This window comes from Equus quagga, chromosome 8 (assembly GCF_021613505.1).
Source record: "Equus quagga isolate Etosha38 chromosome 8, UCLA_HA_Equagga_1.0, whole genome shotgun sequence".
NCBI lineage: Eukaryota > Metazoa > Chordata > Mammalia > Perissodactyla > Equidae > Equus > Equus quagga.
In genome coordinates this window covers 12,289,603-12,312,515 of record NC_060274.1, presented here as the reverse complement: position 1 = coordinate 12,312,515, position 22,913 = coordinate 12,289,603, and the positions used below count along the sequence as shown (strand labels likewise).

Below are 22,913 nucleotides of genomic sequence, written 5' to 3'. Positions count from 1 at the left end.
CTTCGACCCAGGAAAACATTCGGAGGTCCTTCCAGAGTAACCACATTCTGGTGACAGGGCCTCTCTGGATGGGAAGGCCAGACAGGCTGACGTGTGCAGTGGGTCCCTGTTTAATTTTTGTCATGCGTCTCCTAGAACATGACTGAATTTGGGGCTGGCCTCTTTTTGGGGCTTTACCTCATGCAGCTGACTGAGCACAACCTAGTGTTCCTTCCAAGGAATGGGGTTGAAAAACAGGACCCCTTTAACCTTTTTCCCAGAGAGATGGAATCTGGGCAGAGGCGGCACTAAAATGGATGGAAAACTTCAGCAGGAAGATAAAAAGTAACTGCCAAGGATTTAACTTTTTGTAACTATTTGTGAAAGTCACACACAGCATGAGTCACACAGGAAAATGGTGAGTCAGGATTGGGAATATTTGAGTTTTTAAAGTCACTAAATCGTGAGTTTTAAACTTCACAAGTGTTCTTAACCACAGCGTCTTTGGCAAAGTTGTAGACGCTTGTTCCCATTTCCTTTTTCACAGGCACAGAAAATAATTCTGTATGGGAGCTGATCCATACGAAGTCAGAAATAGAAGGACGGCCAGAAACCATCTTCCAGTTGTGCTGCAGGTATTACGGATTCCCCAAAATTAAAGCCAATGGGAACGAGACAGAATTATGTTCTCTTAAAAAAAAGGGAGTTTATTTTTAGTAATTTCCTGAATTTTGATGACTTCAGGATCACACCCACCCTCCCCAAAATGGCAACGGTGGCTCTAGTAGAATACATTGATCAAATAGCTCTCCAATCTTAGTGCTGAAAGGACCCTCAAGAACGATCCATTCTCACTCCTTTTCTAACTGAAGAGGCCAAGACACACAGACGCTGGTGACTTGCTCTCAGTCTGTCCTGAGGGCGGTAACATGCCACAGAAGGACCAGGGGATGTGGCCTCAAAGCATGATGACACTCGGGACACTCCTGCTGTTTTCTCTCTCTCTCCCCACCAGTGACAATGAAAGCAAAACCAACATCGTCAAGGTGATTCGATCTATTCTGAGGGAGAACTTCAGACGTCACATAAAGTGTGAATTACCCTTGGAGAAAACATGTAAAGATCGCCTGGTACCCCTTAAGAACCGAGTTCCTGTTTCAGCCAAATTAGGTGAGAACTTCGTCTCATGTTTATTCAGGAAAGCATTAGGCACTTCTCTACGAGGACGTATGCTTTGGTGATATAGCAGTAAGCCAACACTTTGTAAATATCAGGGGCGGCTTTGTAAGCTCTGAACCAGACACCCGAATTCACAGGATGGTGTGAGAAGGTAGTGGGCCATTTTATTTCCATTTAGGAAACGGAAACGTGCCTCTTGCTCCAGGACCTCCTTTTATAAACTATAACCACCCCCAACCCCAAATGCCTTTTCTCACTACCAGCTGACACGGTTGACACTTACCACCCTACCTGTTTCTTCCCCTGAGATGGACAGGAGTCCAGGGACTTGGTTTGCTCATTGCAGTGTTCCCAGTGCTGAGAACTGCATGGGGCATCTAGAAAGGCATTACTTAATGAATTAAGATCAAGAGACCTAATACACTCATTCTTACCCAATAAGTCAGTCAGCGGGTCAGCATTCCAAATCCTGCTGTTCTTAAACTTTCTGCCTGTTTTTAAAATTTCAGCTTAAGTTTTTAGAACCTTCTTTCTGTATTAACTATTTTGTTAATAGATCTCTGATCTTGTTTCTAGTCTTACAAAATGTCTCCCTTTCCTTTTTGGTCACAGTTTGACCTCTTCAAATTTACTATTTCCCTCTATTGCCAAAATAAGCCATGACCATTAAAAATACATTACTGTGTCTGCAGAAACACCACAACCCAAAGCCCCTCCTTTGTCCTTCCACCCAAGAGAGAGGAATTAAATACACACACAATGATTAAACTCATATTAAATCTCTGAAAGCTAGCTAGAAATTCCAGCAGAGACAGTTGTCATGAGAGAGAAACAGCATTTTTCTACTTTTAATTGAGCAGCAAGAGAAATAAAGAAGGTAAGTAGGTAGGCATAGAAATAGGGTGCCATCCTGGTTATCAAATTACAAAGTACGTTAGTGAAAGAAGGGAGCCTAGATTCTATTAGTAATTAACTTTTCAATTTATCCATGGGCAAAATAAGTATTCTAGCCCTTATAGTAGTTTCTAGCTTAATGTTCTGTCCAAATAACTGAGGTCTGGTAATTGGTCATCTAAAAATGCCAAATACTCCAACTTACAATTTCAAATAAACCAAGTAAAAAATCTCCATACTTGCAGTGTCTACATGTTTTGGCCTAAGTCCCAGGGTAGTTGGTTACTGAAGTGAGAGGATAAAATCTTAAGTAACAAAGACGTTAAATCTTAGACCCTGCCAAAATTACACATGGTGGAGTGTGTTTCTCTATGATGAAGGGAAATGTGCTTTTCTCCTGCAGCTTCCTCCAGGTCCTTAAAAGTCCTCAAGAATTCCTCCAGCAGCGAGTGGCCCAGCGAGCCTGGCAAGGGCAGCTCGTTGGACTCCGACGAGGGCAGCCTGAGCAGCAGCACGCAGAGCAGCAGCTGCCACACAGCCGGGAGCAGGCAGGACGCCCTGCAACATCCCCACACGGGCTTGGCCGACTTTTCAGACCATCTCATCAAAGAGAGCGATATTCTGAGTGACGAAGATGAGGACTACCATCAGATTGTGAAACAAGGCAGCCCGACCAAAGACATCGAAATCCAGTTCCAGAGACTGAGAATATCCGACGGCCCCGACGCTCGGCCGCCCGGACAGCAGCCTGGCACGGACGGCCAGCCAGGAGGGGAGCAGCCCAGACTGGTCCGGGGGCACTTCTGTGCCATTAAACGGAAAGCGAACAGCACCAAAAGGGACAGGGGAACTCTGCTGAAGACGCAGACTCGTCACCAGTCCCTTGACAGTCAATCTGAAAATGCTAGCCTGGATCTCAATTCTGTCCTAGAGCGAGAATTCAGCGTCCAGAGTCTCACGTCAGTCGTCAATGAGGAGTGTTTTTATGAAACTGAGAGCCACGGAAAATCATAGTACAATTTCAATCCAGATATGGGTTAAATTGCTCATTTGTCTTTTAAACTGGTGGTAAAGTGGAAATGGCAGAAAAACCATTCATTATTGGGTTTTGTGCAGCATACATTTTCCCACAAAATAGTTGTAAAGATTTAAGTTATTTTAATTTATTGTGGATCAGAAAACTAGATTAAACCGGTCAGAATTTGTAAATTACTTAGTTTTACATCCCTTTTGAGCAGGTATCAAAATGACTTAGAATCCTTAAAATAAAATTCCATTCTAATTATTTTAATTTATGTGGAAAAAGCAAGGTGGGGAAGTTGTGATTAATAGCTTTTAAAAAGATCATTTCTTTCCAATCCTCTGGGCATTTTCTTTGAGCTGTTAGTTTTTGCTTTATTTAAAGCATCTTTAAGTTATTTTAATGTGGGTTAGGGGCACACTGTGCAGATACTTCATTTTTGTAAGGTTGTAATAGATGCTGTTTATACTGAACATGTCATATCTATGCAGTATATATATTAAAAGAAAGCTTGTACTGTATCTTATTTGATTATATTTATTTTCTCTACCAAACTGTACAGTAAAAGGGAAATAAGTCACATCTGGTAATTGGTATTTTTATTGTCATTCTGTAGAAGACAAGAGAGTACACACATAAGAGGTTCAGCATTGTGAAAATCAGCATTCAGTAAGCTGCTAGCCCCTAAGGAGGCAGCTGGAGTCTGTAACTCTCCTCACCCTCTTTTTCCTGGTTTTTGCTTTTATTTTGCTTGAGTTCTTCTCTGAAATTATAAGCGAAGAGGTGTGGGTCTTCATCACACATTTTCCGGTACACATCACAGAGGCTCTTAAAATGGGAGACAGAGAGCTGGCTGGGTCGGAGGGTAGGGTCCACATCTGCCAACTGTAACAGTTTTCCAGTGCTTTCTACGCGCTGAGCTTCAGGGAATAACATTCTGAGAGGAAGAGAGAAAAATCAGACCTTTACTTAGGCAATTCTGCACACCATGACGCTTCGTTCTCCCTTCATTTGAAAACAACGTGGCTCTGACAGCTGTGAGCTTGAGGGAGTGGGAGAGGCAGCTGGCGCCTCCATGCTGTCCTGGGGGACTCCAGGGCGACAGAGAAGGAGCTGGGCTACTCCACCAGGCAGCAGGTAGGACAGGGCACCAAAGGCAGAGCCAATCTACCTGCAAGGTGTGCCCACGTGGGGAAGTGATTTCCAAAGCTCAGTCAACACGGGTGTCTTTAAGGCAGGCTTAAAGGGACATCTGCTCAGCATACATAAGTATACAGAAGTATGTTTGATCTGCCTCATTTTAATATGAAAGTTGTCTATTACTTCTTGTGTGACATACTATTAGTTTTGATTTTTTGTAATTTGAACTTAGCCCTTGGAACTCTTCATCCCAAAGAATGACCTTGCTTTTTGCAAAGTCAGAAAACAGTTGATGTGAAAACACAAACAGCTATTTCCTGCTTTAAGATATCCTGAAGCATCTTTAATTTCATCTAACCAAATTGGATCATTGTTTTAAAATGAAGAACAAAACTGACTGATCAAAATATTGTGAAGCTTCACCTGGATCTTATTTCCTTCTCTCAAGTCTCAGAGGCTCTACAGAGCTCATCTCAAAGGGCATGGAAGGTGTCGCGGCCAGCGGAGACCGAGTTTTTCTTACAGGCTGATGGTGCTCTCAGTAAGGAACTGCACGTTCCGCACCCTTTCAGGACCAGCTGACTGAGATCTCTGAGTTCAGTTTCATGGCAAGGAGAGTCTGATCATAGTTCCTAACATCTGGGACCAATCTGTGGTGTGGCACGACTGAAGGACACCAACAGGTCAAAGTGGGTCACACCATCTGGTCCATATCCACACAGGGGATTGTGTTTGTGAAATGAATGAGGCCCATCACCTAGCTAGAATGTTGTCTTTTTAAATAGGAGGGCCAACTCTGCGCTGAGGCCAATTCCAGGATTTCCAAAAGTGGGATAAACTTTTTGTGATTTTTTCCCCATAAATCAGGGCTATCATGCAGAGTTGGACATGTCACACCCCACATGAAGGGTAAGTGTGAGCTGAAATCCAGTTTCTGTTCTACTCAGTGCATCCTGGCAGGGGCTGCAGCCTACCAGAGGGGTGCAGCCAGTGACATCTCTGTCCCCAGCCTGTGCCTTAAGTCTCTGCGAGAGAAGCAGTGACTATCCTGGCCTAACTAGAGTCAACAAATGGCAGGCGGGGAATTAAAGCAGTCGCCTTATATCACCAAGACTGCGTTGTAAGGACTGCAATGGCTTCAGGATGCAGCTGCCCAGCTGTACCTAAAGTAATTCCATATGCTAAAGGAACACTTGACAAAACCAGAAAAGGAAAGAATTAAGTTGGAGCTATGTGAGGGGGTTTTAGAAAATGAGAAATGTGTGCCTGTAAAGCTGAGCCCCTTTAACAGCTGAATGTTGACTATATTAGATGGAAATCTTTTAAATAAAACCACACACACACACATTTTCCTGCCTTCTTAGACTACAGTTGGGCCTAATTAAACATTTTCTTGGCTGTCACTGGATGTAACATATTGCTGTGGTCACCTCGGGGCCTACTGAGGCATGTGGACTCCACCCTGTCATGCTCTGTCTGAGTTTCCTGAGGGGCCGATGTGCTTATGCAGAGCAGCAGGCATGGCAAGACAAAGGAGCTCTCTGGTGAATAAAAATGTGCTTGCCCGAATATGTGGTGACATCATTTTGGCTGCTCAGAAGTTATATTTGCTTCCTAATCTAAGTGTGTCCTTAAAGAAGAGATACAGCAACTTGGTGGAAAGAAGCATTTTAAAAAGCTGCTTAGTGTGATGATAAGAAATCTGTAGGTGGTCTTTGTCCCAGGTTCCTGACACAGCTTCGAATTTCCTGAGTGAGAGTGACAGGAGGATCTTTTGCTATTGCTAACAAGCCCCTTTCAACCACACCTGAGTTTGTGCTAATGTGGTGACTCTTGGTGGGCCCCTAGGTGGCTTCAGGATGGGTGACAGTTGCCAGAGAAAGCAACCACGTGATCAGAGTTGGAACTTCGAGCTCTACTCCTAGACCCCCAGGGAGGTGAGAAGGGCTGGAGATCATGCGCTCAATCCCCAACAGCCAATAGCCAATCAACTGAGCCCATGTAATGGAACTTCCATAAAACCCCTGGATGGGGTTCGGGGCGCTTCCAGGTCAGTGAACACACCGAGCTGCTGAGAGGATGCTGAACCCAGAGGGCGCATGGAAGCTCTGAGCGCCCCTACCCCCCAGACCTTGCCCGATGCGTCTCTTCCATTTGGCTGTTCCTGAGTTACATCCTTTATAATAAATCGGTAAATGAAAGTAAAGTGTTTTCTTGAGTTCTCTGAGGCATCTTAGCAAATTAATGAACCCGAATGGGGGTCATGGAGCTCCCCAGTTTACAGCTGGCTGGTCAGAAGTACAAGCGGCGACCTGGGACTTGGAACTGGCATCTGAAGTGTGGGCAGCCTCGTGGGACCGAGCCCTGCACCTGCAGGGCTGCAGTGACTCCAGGCAGTTAGTGCAGACTTGAGCCGAACTGCAGGACACCCAGTTGGTGTCTGGGGAAGTGGCTGGTGTTGGAAAAAATACTAGACATTTGGTGTCAGAAGTGTCGAGAGTAAAAACAGTTCAGATGGTCTGAGCCCTGACTGAGAAGTCACGACCTCCGCAGTACAGGGTCATCATAAACTGTGTGACTGTCAGTTTTAGGTTGTACTTATGATAAAAGAAAACCCCTGGGGGCCGGGCCCATGGCCAAATGGTTAAGTCCGCAAGCTCCGCTGCGGAGGCCCAGGGTTTCGCCAGTTCGAATTCTGGGCGCGGACATGTCACCACTCATCAAGCCATGCTGAGGCGGTGTCTCACATGCCACAACTAGAGGGACGTGCAACCAAGATATACAACTATATACTGGGGGGATTTGGGGAGATAAGGCAAAAAAAAAAAAAGATTGGCAACAGTTATTAGCTCAGGTGCCAATCTTTAGAAAGAAACAAAAACAAAAACAAAAACAAAAACCCCAAGTGGCATCTGAGGTTAAATCAAGGTTTCACTTTCTCTTCAGTGGCAGTCAAGGTTGATTCACCACAGGATTTGAACTAAGAGTGATTATTTATACAAAGGTTGAAGAATCATCAAAACAAAGTTCTTAATTATTGAAAGTGATTGGGGATTTTATAAAGCGTGCTACTAAAAGGCAGAGAAGGCCTTCTCACCCAAGCCCTCGATGGCAGTACTTCCTTCGGAACTGAAATACGTTCTGAACGACCTTCTCCACCAGCTGGAACGGCTGCTCTATCCTGGGCTGTGTCAGGGGAGTGAAGCGCACCACACCCACGTCCACCTTTGTTGGAAGCAAACATACATCATTTTGTGGCATGGCATAACACGATCAAACAATCTATCTTCGTAAAACACAGGACAGGTCATTGAGCACGGTTTTCACAAACAAACCTTCGCATGGACTGCACTGTCATCTTCTCTAGGCCTGGAAGATGCTACATCTGCATTTGAGCTGACTCAGAGAAACCACAGCTGGCTGCATCTGTTCTATAAGGACACCACTCGACCTGAGCTTGATGATCACTTACTTTTAAAACACAGTTTTACAACAGCCTTTTATGATCAATCCAAATAATCATTAAAGCCAGTAGGCAGATAGCAGATAGCATTAGAATATTCTATTTAGGTTCTGAATGAGTAAAAAACAAGCTGCAGCAGCAGTTCTGACTATAAGGCTGGGCTTCAAAACAGAGAGAAAAGGCAGATGGGCCCCCAGGGACCACTTAGTGCTCAACACCCCACAAAGGGAATCAATTAGGATACCACTTCTTTTGGATACAGACACCGATTAATCAGCTGGACTGAAATCGTGATCCTCATCCGCACAGCCACAGAACTTTTTGGTAGTAACTTTAAATGCCCTAAGAGGCACAGGGAGGATCCAAATAACAAATGAAAACCACCAAAAATGTTACTGTTCGAGTGTGAAGCTACTACCAGCTGTTGAGATTCTTTAATTATCAGAAAATAAAACTTCTCAGGCATATCTGGTAAGAGATTTATACCCTGCCGTATTCTAAAAATGGACTCATGGTGATTCACAAGTAATTCAAAATAACAGGGAAAAATACTGAAAGTAAAGACTAAGGGAGACATGGAGTCAAATCCGTTACCACACACACGACAAAGCCGGGCAGACCACGGTCTGGGAAACGGCAAGTCTGCTCGTGACTTTCTCCAGCATTCGTCTCTAAGGGACTGTTCCACTTGCTACTGAGAACATCACGCAGACTCTACAAGGGCTCGGAAAGCACAGCAATTTACGAAGAGGGGGCTGGACCACTGCTTTTCAAAAGGGATGCTAGTTTTTAAATTCCACAGGGGTCATCATGTTCTCTTGGGAGGACTTGCTTCTAAACATCCTCGCGCTACACAACTCCTTAAAATTAGCCTCTAACCTATGACGATAGGGGAGTGTTTTCTGTTTTGTTTTGTTTTTAGGGTGGAAGAAAAATACTTGCATATGACATGAGACTGTGTGGACAAAAACAGAAAAAGACTGAAGACATGCCCAGCATCAGGCGGCCTGGATGCACCTTCCGAGGAGCCAGCGGTGTCTCTCCTGCGGGGTCTGAGCTGCCTCGCCGGCAAGCTGACCCACCAGACCTTCTCTCCCCCTCGATCACTGATCTTTCAGATGAGCCGCAGCTGCGCCTACCGGATGTAACCAGAACTGAAAGAGTTGGATGGTGGGGATGGTGCAGCCAGCAAGCGCAGAGAATGTTCTAGGCAGCAGAGGGAAAAGTGCCAATGGAGAGGCCCTTCTACATGGAAAACGCTCCCCTAAGTGTCCACGGCTTCAGACGGCTGCAGAGCAGCTTACGCCCCTTTGGGGGAACAGCAGCTATTCTGCGTCAGAGTGACTATCCGAAGACAATGTTCAATGTTCTTACTAAACTGCAATCGTTTCTCAAATTCTGTGTGTTGCTTAGTGAGTTCCTTCAACTTTAGTAGCAGGAACTTCCTGTAAGAAACGAACTGCTTTGGTTAGAAGGCCAGGGCTTTCCTTAGACCTTCTCAACAAATGCCCGGAGCAGGGTCCAGGGGTCTCGGAGAGGTTTGTGGTCAATACAGAGAAGAGAGGCGCTGAAGAGGATACGGGACTGGGCAGGTGACTTCAGGGCTATGTGGACAGAAGCACTACTATAGAGAAGGAAGAAAAGATGGCTTCATCCTAGAGCATTTCTGTGGAAGGACAAAGAACAGATAATTTATGAGTGGGGAGAGTAGAAGAAGCTGCCCAAGATACACTACAATGACTTTATTTTATTTTTTCTTCTTCTCCCCAAAGCCCCCCAGTACGTAGTTGTATATTCTAGCTGCAGGTCCTTCTAGTTGTGCTGTGTGGGAAACCGCCTCAGCATGGCCTGATGAGTGGTGCCATGTCCGCGCCCAGGATCTGAACTGGTGAAAATCCTGGGCCACCGAAGCATAGCGTGCGAACTCAACCACTTGGCCACGGGGCCGGCCCCTATAATGCCTTTAAATGTCAAAGACTCCTGCTCACAAATTCTGAAATGTCCATCTCCCCTTTCCTCCTCTTGATTTGGGACAGAGAAGTGAACCCAACTATCTGGGAAGGTTCTAGACTTCACCTCACCCATCACTCTGTAACTTTCCATGCCCTTTCCATCATCTGAGCTCACCGGCACTCCTGTCCCTACCTCTCAATTGGCAACCCTCTGTGACTCAACTCCTTCAACTCTTTCAATCCAATCCTTCCAAATTAGTCAGTTCTGACAGGATTCTTCCAGAGACAGCGGGTATGAGCCAACTGCCTGCCAGTCTCCAGAGAAAATAATCTTTTAGCAAAATAAGAGATAAAATTAAATCCCATCTGACCCTAAAGCCATGAAATATTATCAAAACTCTATATAATGTTCAAATTCTACTAAGGCCAAAGGCACAATTACAAGGATAGACACATTCTCCTTCTAGTACAGAAACGGCCACTTCCAGCTTCCTTGGATTTTAAAATTTGGTCTTGTCTTTATTTGCCTGATTTTATTCCTTTGCGATATAGTTGGTGTCTGCAAATACAGGAAATGTCTAATGTTTGCATTATTTAAATAAAGTTTTAAAACCCTGTACAAATATAGCAGCACCCCACGTAAACTGGAGCAGTGGACTTCTAAAGTTTGAGTAGAATTCTGATAGCCAGTTAAGTGGCTAACAGTCTATCACAGCTAAAAGAAAACTTCCACTCACAACCCAACACAGGTACTGCTTAGTGGAGGACCCTGTAACACTCAGTGTAGACAGGCTCTTCCAGGAACATGTCCTACTTCTCTGGGAACCTCCTGTAGCACCCTCTTCTCTGCCCCTTCCCCAAAAGCACTTCTCCGAATTACTCTGAATGATGGAGCCCATTTTCTCTGGAAACACAGGAAAGCCAGTTGGTAACTATGGTAACAGACACAAAAATGCTTTTTACTTATAACTGAACTCTTATTTAAAGTTACAACCATTATTTTTCCTTCCTGAGTTTTAAGTCTATGAAAGGGTTTGATTACAAAGAAGAAATCAGTACATGGGCATGAGACACACTTGAAGATTCTAATTCCGCCAGCCCCTTTCCAGACCCAGTCTATCAGCAAACCAAAAGGACCTACTAAAATGTCAAAGCGAAGGATTTATAATGAACTTAAATATTTGCCTCTCGACTCCACTACATCAAGGCTACACAAAGCTGAGATTATGTTTTTCAACATTAGCTGCCTTGGTTACAACAGGCTGGAGACAGATGTCTCATTTTCTAGGCCAGGGTGTCTTGGATGTGACTAGTTATGAGCTCAGAGCAACACTTTGGACTCATAAAAGACCTGGGATAAGAAGCCATTAAATCTTAAATCTTAGATATTGCCAATTCAGATCTCGAATCAACATGATACAGCAAACACTGAAGGATGTATGGCCCAGTTCCTGACTTTGAGATGATCATGAACGTGCCAAAGAGCTAAATAACTACCACACAAAAAAGGTAGAGAAACAATATATGCCATAATCTAAGGCAGGTCTTCAACCTCCCATGCGGTTCAAGATCATAAAGGACAAGCCAGTGGAAAAGAAAATGATTAGGAACTTACAGTCTAATCAACCGAGATATGTCCTAACTGGGATATGACAGAAGGAATGGTGAGAAAAAAGAATCACTACCGGGGGCCGGCCCAGTGGCACAGTGGTTAGGTGCACACGTTCTGCTTCAGCGGCCTGCGCTTTGCTGGTTTGGATCCCGGGTGCGGACATGGCGCCGCTTGGCAAGCCATGCTGTGGTAGGCGGCCCACATATAAAGTAGAGGAAGATGGGCACGGATGTTAGCTCAGGGCCAGTCTTCCTCAGCAAAAAGAGGAGGATGGGAAGCAGATGTTAGCTCAGGGCTAATCTTCCTCAAAAAAAAATATAAATAAATAAATAAGTAAAATAAATAAAAAAAAGAATCACTACAGGGAATCATCAATAAGCCCTCAAGAACAGTACCAGAAGGATTCAAAGTTCAAGGTGGTATCGTCTCAGACAGACTTGTGTAGCCGGGAACAGGAAGGGTCTGGCTGGTTCTGAAGTGGTAGGCACCACAGGATGGAACACGGCTCAGGTCTGGGAGAGCCACGTTCAGGGTCAGGTGAAATGAAGGTGAGCACGCTGGGGGATGCTTGGCTCCTCCACCCACCAGGGTCTACTTCCTCTGCAGGTGCCTACACCAAGCTAATGACAATGAGAATGTCACAGGCCCTGCAGTTACAACCTCCCCGGACAAGGGTAACAGAGCTGCAAGTCATCAACGCCTATGACACTAGAATTACGCACTTTGTAGAAAAACAGTATTTACAAATATGAATGAGGTCACATTTCCTAGAATTGGTTCAGTCTGCCTGTAATCCTTGTCCCAAGCCCACTTTAAGGACAGAATTTCCACTGTAAAACCTTAAAACTCACAGTCTCCAACAACGTTCCTGTATTTCAAACGAATGTATTCAACAAAGACTGACACAATGCTAGAACTTGCATTTCTTTCTCTAAAGTTTACAATTTGTGTTTGTTATTGTAACAACATTAATTTCTGCAGAAGTTCCACCCTACCTTTTTTTCCCCTCCTATAGATCTTTGAAAGGCTTTTCTCTTTTCCTGACTGCAATAATAAAAAAAGAACAGATTTTACAGTCACACAGTGTCTCCTCTCAGAGCATAAGCATGTAAGAGAACGGCAGAGTGAGCCGGGAGCTTGATAAGAAATAAGCCTGAGAGGAGCCCAGGCTGAGGGGAGGCGATGGAGAGAAGGGGCTTTTTCCTGAGTGAATTATGTATGTAAATATATGCATGCATGTAAGCTGTTGGTCCCAAGAAAGGAAACAATTTCAGAAAGCAAACACTTAATTCTAAACAAAGCGCAAGAAGGACAAGAACTAACAAACACTGGATTAGGATTTTCTGTTACATTCAACCTGGAGTTTCTGGATAATCACGAGGGAAACACCCTTCCAACACCAGGACCTTTCCAACAAACTCTGACTTCGGTGTCTGTGAAACAGCAGCACCTTGAGGGCCCTGCTCCCCCTGCAGTCGTGCAGGTGGCAGGAGCTGCTGGAGGCCGCCTCAGGGCTGTCTTGTCAGGGGCCAGCAGGGGGCAGCATGCTGGGAAACTGCCAGGGCCTGGCCTTCAGTTTTGAGGGTTCAGAGAAACTCTGGCGCCTCAGAATTAACCCATTTGTCAGGGATGGCTTCAATCTAAGCAAACTCACGGGGCACTCAATGAACGCTGCTGTCATAGAAAATACTATTATTACTATTATTAACAGATAAATGAACATGGATGCAAATATATTAATTCAGAATGAGCCATAGCTGCCAGAGACTAGATGCTCTACTCAAGTTGCCTGGTCAGTAAACGCCCTTCCTGTAAAAACGACCTACGAGTGTGAGCTCTATGAGGATTAGCAGACTGTGCAGCGATACGGAGTGGGAGCCAGTATACCTGGACTGACGGCTGTAAATGGGCCCAAATCTGAGCGCTGACCGCTCAGGGGAACAGGTACTGGGTGCTGACCCTCCTGGCCTACGTGTTGTCAGTACCCAGAGCAGCCCTCCTTTTGCTGCGATTTTCTTTAAATGTGTCCATGCTGTCCTGTGTCTGTTTCTGACCTGAAAGACACTCTGTTTTCTTAAAGGGGAGTTCTACAGCTGCTGGATCTCATCTTTCCATGCAGATTTTACTAGTTTAACTCATGGAGGTCTCAGGGGCCTCAAAGTCCCCCCATGTGTCACCAGAGATACACAAGTAAATAAAAGAAATGATTAAAACTGACACAAGCTCTCCAATTCAGCAAGATCACAAAGTCCACATGAACTCTTCCAGGAGCCTGAGTGTGTGCTGGGACTGAGAGGCAGGAGGCCCAGGTGGGCAGAAGAGAGTCCCAGGGAAGCAAAGCTGACAGGAGGAAGGGAAGAGGAGGAGAGGCAGTGAGCTGAGGGCCAGGCCTAAAGAAGGCACTCTCAGCCCACAAGCTCAGATCTGCCGGTAAAGGAGGATGTTTTAAAAAAATGTCCTGCTCTTCAAAATAATGTGCAAAGAGAATGCAATGGTAAGTTCACAACAAATACATATTTATACTATTTATGACATTGAAAAAAAAAAACTAGGGGCCGGCCATGCGGTCAAGTGGTTAAGTTCGTGCGCTCTGCTTTCGCGGCCCAGGGTTTCACCATTTCAGATCCTGGGCATGGACGTGACACCGCTCATCAGGAGCACAACCAGAAGGACCTACAACTAGATTATACAACTATGTACTGGGGGGCTTTGGGGAGAAGAAGGAGGAGGAAACAAAAGAAGACTGGCAATAGATGTTAGCTCAGGTGCCAATCTTTAGGGGAAAAAATAAAACAAAACTAGGTTGATTGGCAAATGCCACTGCAAAATCTAAAGACAGTCTTAATGCTCTCAAATAACGCAATGAAGACGTAGAAAACACATCCTCCAGATCCTCTCTCATGAGGACAAAAAGGAGTCACAAAATGCTGTAAAAGTACGGTAATAATAGATAAACACAGAAACACACACCCAATTTGCTATAAACATCAACAGAACTGGGATGGCCTCATTAGACACCTGAGAACACACATAAACCAAAGAATATTCATCTTCGTTTTTACCAGAGGCCTCACTATAGTCAACTAATCTACAAACTACCAATTTTAAAAGTTAAAAAAGTCTTCAGACCAGCCTAAAGCATTATTTTAAAAGCAAAATGATCATAAAGATGGAGGAAAATAATGAACTGATCAGGCTCTGAGCTGGTACTTTTAATTTCCTAAGATTATGTCAGAAGAAAAACATTACTTTAAGATTAAATCAATCACTTTAAATTTGTGGGACCGGAACAGCTATTTTCTCTTACTTGGAATTTCCTTTATTTTCAAATTTGAACAGAAAGCAAACAGGAAAATACACTGTTGTTTTTTAAAACCAGAACCCCAACTTTTCCCTGGAATTAAGTGGGCAGCATTTTAAACATACAATGACTGGGCATCTTCCTAGACCAATGACACAGGAGCCACAGGCTGGGCCCGGGCCTGAGGGCTTTTCTAAAGCAAGAAGATGCTTAAGTGAGAGCTAAGTGAGAGCGGGGCTGAGAAACACAGGTCTGGACAACGACTCACAAAGATACGGGGTTATTATTATTTCTAAAATACTCAGTTAAATTACCTGTTTTTTCAGAAAGAAAAGCTCATCTGAATATCCACATTATCACCACTAAGAAAAACAAACACAATAAGGAAATCACATATAATTTTTTCTTAAAAGTAGATAAATGAAAACATTTTATAGAAGAAAATCGACGGACTGCTGAGTCGCTGGCCAGCTCCTCACGGACTCTGCGTGCATGGGAAGCATACGTTCGTACGTAGGGTTCAGAGAGGTCAGGGTTAATGCGTCTCCACAGCTCGTCCAGACTACCAGAGACTCACTATAATGAGCCTCCGCAATGTGTCCGTCCTGACTGCAGGCAGGGCAGGGCTGCGAATGTAGACGGGCCGGAAGCCCATGCCTGCTGCTTGCTCACTTCAGTCAAGTGACTTCATTTCCCTGTAGCTTAGGTTTCTCACCTGTAAAATGAGGATGCCTGTGATCTCACAGGCTTGTCTTGAGAATGAAATACTACAGTGCCTTGAACAGTACCTAGCATACAGGAAGCAGTTTATAAATAGCAGATACTATTTGTTATGCCAAGATTACAAAACTGAAGAGCAACAAAATTACTTAAAATTGCAGTCTCATTTAGAAAGGACAAAATCATACTGTCAATCATGCAAAGATAACGTATAGTTTAATTAATGTTATTTTTATACTCAAAATCAGTTTCTGAGTTCATTCATTCAACAAGTACTTATTGCACCCCTACTGTAAGCTGGGCAGCCTTCCTGGCACAGGAGAATCAGGAATGAACGAGACACAGAAATCCCTGCCCTTGTGAGGTGTACACTCCAGAGGTCTTAAGCTAGAGAGTCAGCAACGGAGGGGCGCAGAGATGGTAGAATTCTCGATCTACTTTGAAGTTTAGAAACAAAACCATTTGTTGACTGAATGGATGTTAGGCCTGGAGTCAAGGATGCTTTTAAGATCCGGGGCCTGCCCAATGGAAGGATGTGTTTGCCATGAATGGACGTGGGCAAGCTGGGAAGACGTGCTGTGGGGAGGTCAGGAGTTGAGCTCTGTCCATGATGGGTCTGAAGTGTCCTTTAGTGATGTCACATTGGCACGTGGATATACAACTGGGGTGTTGAGGGGAGAGGGCCAGGGAAGAGACACAGACTAAGGAAAGATAAACTAGGACAAGGGAGATCTAGTGGAGTATCTGGATGTAAAAAGACTTCATTCTCTTTAGTGTCCATGCTGGAAGTAGATGATAATGTCGATGAATTGTATTTCTCAGTACCTCTCCACTTTTCCAACTCCTTTTTTTATATAAGAAATTCTGCCTTGATTAAAGGTCTGTAGTTGAAAGTTATTTGCATTTCAGAAGTTTGCCTTTTTAAAACACGCAGTTAAAATTTTATAGGATAAATGTTCTCATCAAGGCAGAATCATCATCAACAATGTTTTGAAAATAGAAATAAATGTACATGAAAGCATGCTTAACCCATTTACCCTCAGGAAGCTATATTATGCTCGAGGTCAGAGCTGGCAGCAGGTTGGCCCTCCAGAGGCCATCAGTCAGCTCAGCACAGGTGAGTCCGCACCAATGACCACAGCAAGGAGCACAACAGGCCCACACACAGCAGGGGGCTGCCGGACTTCTGCTAGAGCATCAGGAACAGCACCGGGCCTGTCAGCACCTGAAACTCCACTCTGCTTCACTCAGTGTTTATACAAAGAACTGTTTATCTATTCCATGAAATAAAAAAGGTTTATATATCAAAACTCTAACACTATGGCTGAAAAATAAATCCACAGGCATTAAGATTTCTAAGAGAAGAAAACAGTATCTTGCTAAATGCCAGACTTAGAAAAGATTAAAACAAACCAACCAAAAAAATCGAGAAAAATCTAGATAATTGAAACATGCATTTTATTATTCACTGCTTTTAAAGAAATGGCTAACATCTAACGGTTATAAAATTTTAAAAATCTAATCAAAAATTTATTTTCCTTCTCAAGAGTGACTGTCAATTTACAGTGTGTAGAATTCAAGTTACTGAGGAAGGAAAACCAGAACCCAAAGCAAACGGAGGTGAGGGAGTGGGTATCTTCGTGCTCTGGAACCTCAGCGTCTGACTTCACTATTTCATCTAACGTGTTCCATCACATCATTTTGGTGTAATTTCCTCACAACATTTTCCAAAAGCTCTAATTTATTAAGTTATACTCCAGAAATCTTTCTCATTGGAGGGAAGAGCAGAAGAAAATTCAGGACACTCCAAAAGAATACTTGTAGGTTTACTGATCAGATTCTAGTCAACCATTGTTGCTGGGTTTTCTTTCTTCTTTTACTTTATACATATTTTAAAAACTATCTTTTGATTGTTTATTTTGAAGGTTACCAATTTTGTGAATCCTGATTTCAGGCAAATCACAAGCACCACAACAAAAGATGGTCTTAACTGTCATTTGCAAAGCACAACTTAGTTAAAAATACTATATTCTTCAATTTAATTGGGGACATAAAATAATAAACTGTATCTTCCAACACAGATAAAAATTCAAAAATAAATTATAACTATAGACTACAACATAATATTAAAAGAAAAGAAAGCCCTTTTGTGAGCACCCAAATACTTCCTCCTCTGTATATGGGGACACAAAAGCATTTTCAGCTTTCAGGTTTCGACAAATCCTGTTGTAACAACAACTCCCTCCCTTGCCCGCCTCTCCTTTCTTAATTCTCCCACAGTTCAAAAAATGAGATGGAGAACCTGGTATTTATCTTCTGGCACCATCAGCAGTTTTTACCTCTCAGATTTCTATGTTGCTCTTTATTTGCTATTTGCAAGTTAACTCACTAATACTCAGAGGCTGTGAAATGAGCCTCATGCATGTGGTTCCTCTTCATCATACCTCATTGGGGTTCATCGGAAGACAACTGACAGAGGGGAGTTAAGACACTGAAGGCTAGCAACCAAAGGTATGGAAAATGAGAAGCTTTTCTAATGCTCTGAGACCTAAATATATCTTCAAGTGTTATTTAGTTTGAATTATAAGTTGTACATCTGTTTTTAAATATTCCTTGTGATACAAATATACCTTGTCTGGAAAACTGACTTTACATTTTACTGAAATCCACCACAGACTTTCTGTTGGCAAATGGTTCATAACTTTAACATTCAAAGGTTCTGTTCTGTATGCAACGTGTTTCAGAACCGTGAGAGGGGTTCTCTATTTAGAACTAAGCTGAGACGTGCGACCCCTTTGGTTTGCTTACTTTCACAGTATTTCTCTACCAGCAGTACCACCACCAACACTGAAACAAAGTATGCCTTTATTCTCCAAGAGACAGAAATCTGAGACAACAGGCCACAAATTGTGTCATGCTTGTGGCTGGAGAGGGAACAAAAAGGATTTCATAGCAATGTAGCTAAGATGCCAATATATTTTTACAAAAGGAACAGAACAGTGACCTTCATTTTGGAGAACAAATTCCTTCTGCATAAGTTCTGTATGCAGAAGAAAGCATTTAAAGTCCAATATTCGGCAGCAAGCCAGCGCTATGCTAACTGAATGCAATGTCATATTGTTTACGCTGATTTGGGCTGTCTGTAATTTATCACTGCCAGTACTTGTTAATTAAGATGAACAAGCTGTCTGCAAGTCTGAATTACACTGAAATTTATAAAATGTACTGGTTAATGGGAAGAAAAGAGTTATAATTGGGAAGCTGAGCATAGACTGATCAACACATAAAGGTTACTCAACCAAAGTAAAAATAAAGAAATGAGATGCTCTTCGGGAATGTTAACAGCAATCTCTAGCTCTTGAAGAATCCCTAAGATGAAAAGGGGCTGCAAGGCAGTAATTTAGCGAGCTGGCTGGAGCCTGACATGTTAAAACCCAAACCTGAAAACAGCTATTATGAAACTATAAACATGTCTTTCATTTGTTCCTAGAAATGTTAACTTTTGTTCTATTTTGATCTCAGATATAAAAAGAAATTTGGAAAACAGAAAAGAACTGCAGGATGGCAGGCAAAGCCTAAGCACTCTGATGCTTATACTAAGTCTGACTCAAGAATTTAAAATCTCAGGGAAATCCTCTTCCAGAATGGTAAAATTTACACTTTAAGACTATGAACAAAAATTCAACAATGGAATTCAGATAGCCCAAGATTTAACTTCTTAGAAAGTCAATGTTAACTGTGGAATTTTGTAATTTTAATACAGGCATGGGTCAGTATTACTTCTGATACTTCACAAGAGCTAGTCATCAAGCTCCTTGGGAGTCTCTGAAGCTAAGCCATTTGTCCTATTAGTACCCTCTGGAGTCGTTTTTGTCTTGGTGGGAAAGGGAGTGAGAGAAGTTGATAGCTAATGGTGCTTTTTGGCCCCCAGATGTAGCATTTTCCCCACTTCCCACGGAAGCACATGGGGAAGATTTCACCAGAAAGTACTGTGCAAAGGGGAAAAATGCAGGATGGAGGGAGGTGGGAAGAGACGGGGATGAGCTGGACACTGCCAGTCCGCCAGAGACCTGTGTGGCACGGGGTGATTTAACACCTAAATGTCCTAATCTGAAAAAATGATGACACACAACATTATAGCTACGGTTTCTTTCAGCAATCAGATTCTATGAAAATAAATAAAATCAGCCTTTTGCAAGAGAAAAAAGAAAAAAATCCCATGTCATTAAATATCAATTGTCTCATGATACAAAATAAATAAAAATACTAATAATGATGTCAATTACAATTTATTGAGTAACTCCTTTGGGTTGGATATTGTTCTGAGCCCTTCAAACGCATTAACACAAACCATCCTCCTCATTTCCCAGCAGAGGACACTAAGGCACAGAGAGGTTCTGGAAAGCCAAGATTTGACCCAAGTATTTTGGATTCAGAGCCCATACTGCCTTTTGTGAAATACAAATGAATCACGATAGAGCCACTCAAATACGTCATTCAAAAATTAATTCAGAAACCCAAACAGGCCAGTATTGCTGTATCTCAGAAAACCACTATATTTCTCTCAAAGGAGGCAACAAATACTGCCAGAGTAAGACACAGCCAAGCTACAAAGTAAGTGCTATCTTTTCCTCCTCAAAGAAAAGAAAGAAAGAAAGAAAATAAAGTCACACTACTTTTGGTATCCTTTCACATACAACTAACGATGTGGTTATTCCTGGTCCGTATTTTCATGATCTGATGTCACTGCTCCCGAGCGTTCAGAGTAACCGGTTCTGCGGCAGACTACTTCATCTGGGTCAGGGAACGATTCTGGTCCCAAGTAGAAAGGATCTCACATTCTCTTAAGCAAAGACAGTGGCTTAATTGTTGCAGTTTTGAGTACTTTGCACCTGAAGAGACACAACTGCTAACCTAGGTAAGGATTTTGCACGTTTACTAACTGGAACAGAGGGACAATCCTGCCAGTGACTCGGCCTTCTATTACTTTCCTCTCCTCCTAAACAGTTCACCTGGGCCATGTGCCTGGGATACAGTGGCTGCTTAATAGATATTTTTTAAATAAAATCATTTTTTGAATACTTAAAACTTTTCTAATATATATTTATAAATCATTTTTAAGAGGTGGGTTTAAACCCTTCTTCCTTATTACCTAGAGTATTTGAATTAGAAATAAGTTCTAAAAGCCTGTAATGCTATTAAAATTCTTTATCAGATCCTAGGGCTGCAATTTGAAATGCTATATCTCCTAACAAGGTGCATGCCCACTTTACAGACAACTTCAGCACAGTTTAAGAAGAACGCAGTGGACAGTTCTGGCCTTTATGCCATGTATCCAGCACCACCCACCCACAATACTCAGCAGAAAGGGTGCCCTCGGAGGGCCTGGTGTGAGCTTTCCTCCTGGGCTGCAGTGTCCTCATCCACCCTGGGCCCTATTCAGATGTGTTCTTGGCTCCCGGTGCACACGGACGCCTTTTGTTTATTCTTTCTTTCCTTCAATCCTGATTTTGTCTTCTTTCCCCAGCCTTTGTTACTTGGTTCTCTACTGCACAGAAGGAGCTACAACTTGGACCAAGAGCCACCATAATTAAGCACCAGGATTTTCTAGGCGGACAAAGATAACGGTAACATCATGGAGTCGGGGGGTCTCCAGCTCTTTGCTTTCTTCCTGGCCTTATCTGGGGTCTCTGGAGTGCTCACAGCCACTCTGCTGCCCAACTGGAAGGTGAATGTGGATGCGGGCTCCAGCATCATAACAGCCATCGTACAGCTGCAAGGGCTGTGGATGGACTGCACGTGGTACAGCACCGGGATGTTCAGCTGCACCCTGAAATACTCCATTCTGTCCCTCCCCACCCACGTGCAGGCTGCGCGGGCCACTATGGTCCTGGCATGTGTCCTGTCTGCTTTGGGGATCTGCACTTCTACAGTGGGGATGAAATGCACCCGCTTAGGAGGGGACAGAGAAACCAAGAGTCATGCTTCTGTGGCTGGAGGAGTCTGTTTCATGTCTGCAGGGATCTCTGGTTTAATACCGACAGTGTGGTACACAAAGGAGATCATAGCAAACTTTCTGGATCTGACAGTTCCGGAAAGCAACAAACATGAACCTGGAGGAGCTGTCTACATCGGATTCATTTCCGCCATGCTGCTGTTTATCTCTGGCATGATTTTCTGCACTTCCTGGATAAAAAAGCATCCAGAAGCTTGGGTCGACCCAGCCAAGCAGCAGCATGTCTCCACCACACAGCCTGAGGGCAATTCAGCATACAACCTGAAGGATTATGTGTAAATATCTGTGTAAGGCATATGGAACTTCTAGGTGCCGGCTGTGACTTTTGCCTTTATTTCAGATAAAAAAAATAAATCAGAATTATGCTTAACTCTCTACAAAGAATGCAAAACACTTTAAAAACAATAAGGGCGTTCCAAATGCCAATAAATTACCACATACAATTTTATCTCTTGTAAGATTATTTTTCCATTACTGTTTTCATGGTTTATCTAAAGGTTTATAATTGAAAAGAGGTTCTGATTATATTAATAAGGCAATCAATTGATGGATTTTTTTTTCCCCCTTTTAAGATAACCTGTTGATACATCTTCAGTATTGGTCTTAACTGGATTTCATGAAAGCACTAAATTGCCAAGTATAAAAAGCACCTCGGCCTGGTGTTAACCCAGCGGACCGTCCGCCTGTGCTGTCTGCTGGGGTGCACCACCGCTAAACACCTTTTGGGTTACGGCGTGTTAGGGACAGAAGAGCTGTCCACATCTTTCAGATAAGGCCAAACCAGCCGCCCCACATCTCCATCTCATCTGGCCTCCCTGTCTCTTTCTTCGTTTTAAAAAAATACCTACCTTACATCTGCGAGAGCCAATCATACAACAACCAGAAATTAGGCAGAACGAAAGAAAAGAAACTGGTAAACGCTGCCACAGCAAGGCAAAACCACACCAAACCCCAACTCAGATCTCTAGGACTTTTAAAGCATTAAAGACAAGCTAAGTGATAACAACAGAAGTTTGCTTATTTTAAAATGCTGAAGAACTGCCCTCTTCTGCTCAAGAGGATACTCCAGATGAAGTTCATTGACCCTACGACAATTTAGATTCACCCTCATCTCATTTAATCTCTCATTGATTAGTATTTGGATGATAAAGGTTACTTTTAAATTGTCATTTTTTTCTCATTTGATTCACATTAACAAAAACACTGTTGTTCTCTTATAATTGAGCTGCTTCAATTAGTTAATGATGTGAAAATAACTTTAGAAGTATGAAGAATGCTTTTAGAAATATAAATTAAATTATGATATTTAATTCAAATATCTTAACAAGAAAGTAAAAATTGGATTTTTTAATGTGCAAAGGAAATATTGCATGCTGTTGTTTCTAGTAATTTTTTAATTAAGCTTACTCATTATTTACAATACAATGGTAAAAGGGGGAAAAAGACCATTTCTTTGTACATTAATAGCTCAGAAGTGGGAAGAATATGTTTTATGTGACTAAGTAATTTTCATCTGTGCATACAGACGTAGAGACTAAAATATTTTATACCAATTTTACTCAGTAGATCATCATGCTCTTCTGAAACAATGTCATTAGCTATTAATGGAACAGCTAAAATGAAAAGAGACTATTTC

The 22,913-nt window shown here is 42.9% G+C and overlaps 3 protein-coding genes across 13 annotated transcripts in view; 2 read left to right on the top strand and 1 right to left on the bottom strand.

Moving 5' to 3' along the window:
* The window catches only part of TIAM2 (TIAM Rac1 associated GEF 2), a 264,594-nt gene extending 261,056 nt beyond the window's left edge, over window positions 1-3,538 (top strand). For all 10 annotated transcript variants that reach the window (XM_046669282.1, XM_046669285.1, XM_046669284.1 and 7 more), the window contains 3 exons: window positions 527-614; window positions 995-1,149; window positions 2,456-3,538. In XM_046669282.1, coding sequence (XP_046525238.1) covers window positions 527-614; window positions 995-1,149; window positions 2,456-3,066 — 854 coding nt within the window. In that variant the 3' untranslated portion in view covers window positions 3,067-3,538. The remainder of the gene's footprint in view (window positions 1-526; window positions 615-994; window positions 1,150-2,455) is intronic.
* A 117-nt stretch (window positions 3,539-3,655) lies between these two features.
* The window catches only part of TFB1M (transcription factor B1, mitochondrial), a 68,356-nt gene continuing 49,098 nt past the window's right edge, over window positions 3,656-22,913 (bottom strand). For both annotated transcript variants that reach the window (XM_046669297.1, XM_046669298.1), the window contains 2 exons: window positions 7,311-7,438; window positions 3,656-4,010 (listed from right to left, as the gene is read on the bottom strand). In XM_046669297.1, coding sequence (XP_046525253.1) covers window positions 3,758-4,010; window positions 7,311-7,438 — 381 coding nt within the window. In that variant the 3' untranslated portion in view covers window positions 3,656-3,757. The remainder of the gene's footprint in view (window positions 4,011-7,310; window positions 7,439-22,913) is intronic.
* Window positions 19,638-21,556, top strand: CLDN20 (claudin 20). The gene has a single exon (XM_046669299.1). The coding sequence runs from the start codon at window positions 20,897-20,899 to the stop codon at window positions 21,554-21,556; it is 660 nt and encodes a 219-aa protein (XP_046525255.1). The 5' UTR covers window positions 19,638-20,896.

Excerpts from the sequence above, each read along its gene's own strand:
- CLDN20 (XM_046669299.1), top strand. The coding sequence starts at position 20,897 with ATGGAGTCGGGGGGTCTCCAGCTCTTTGCTTTCTTCCTGGCCTTATCT.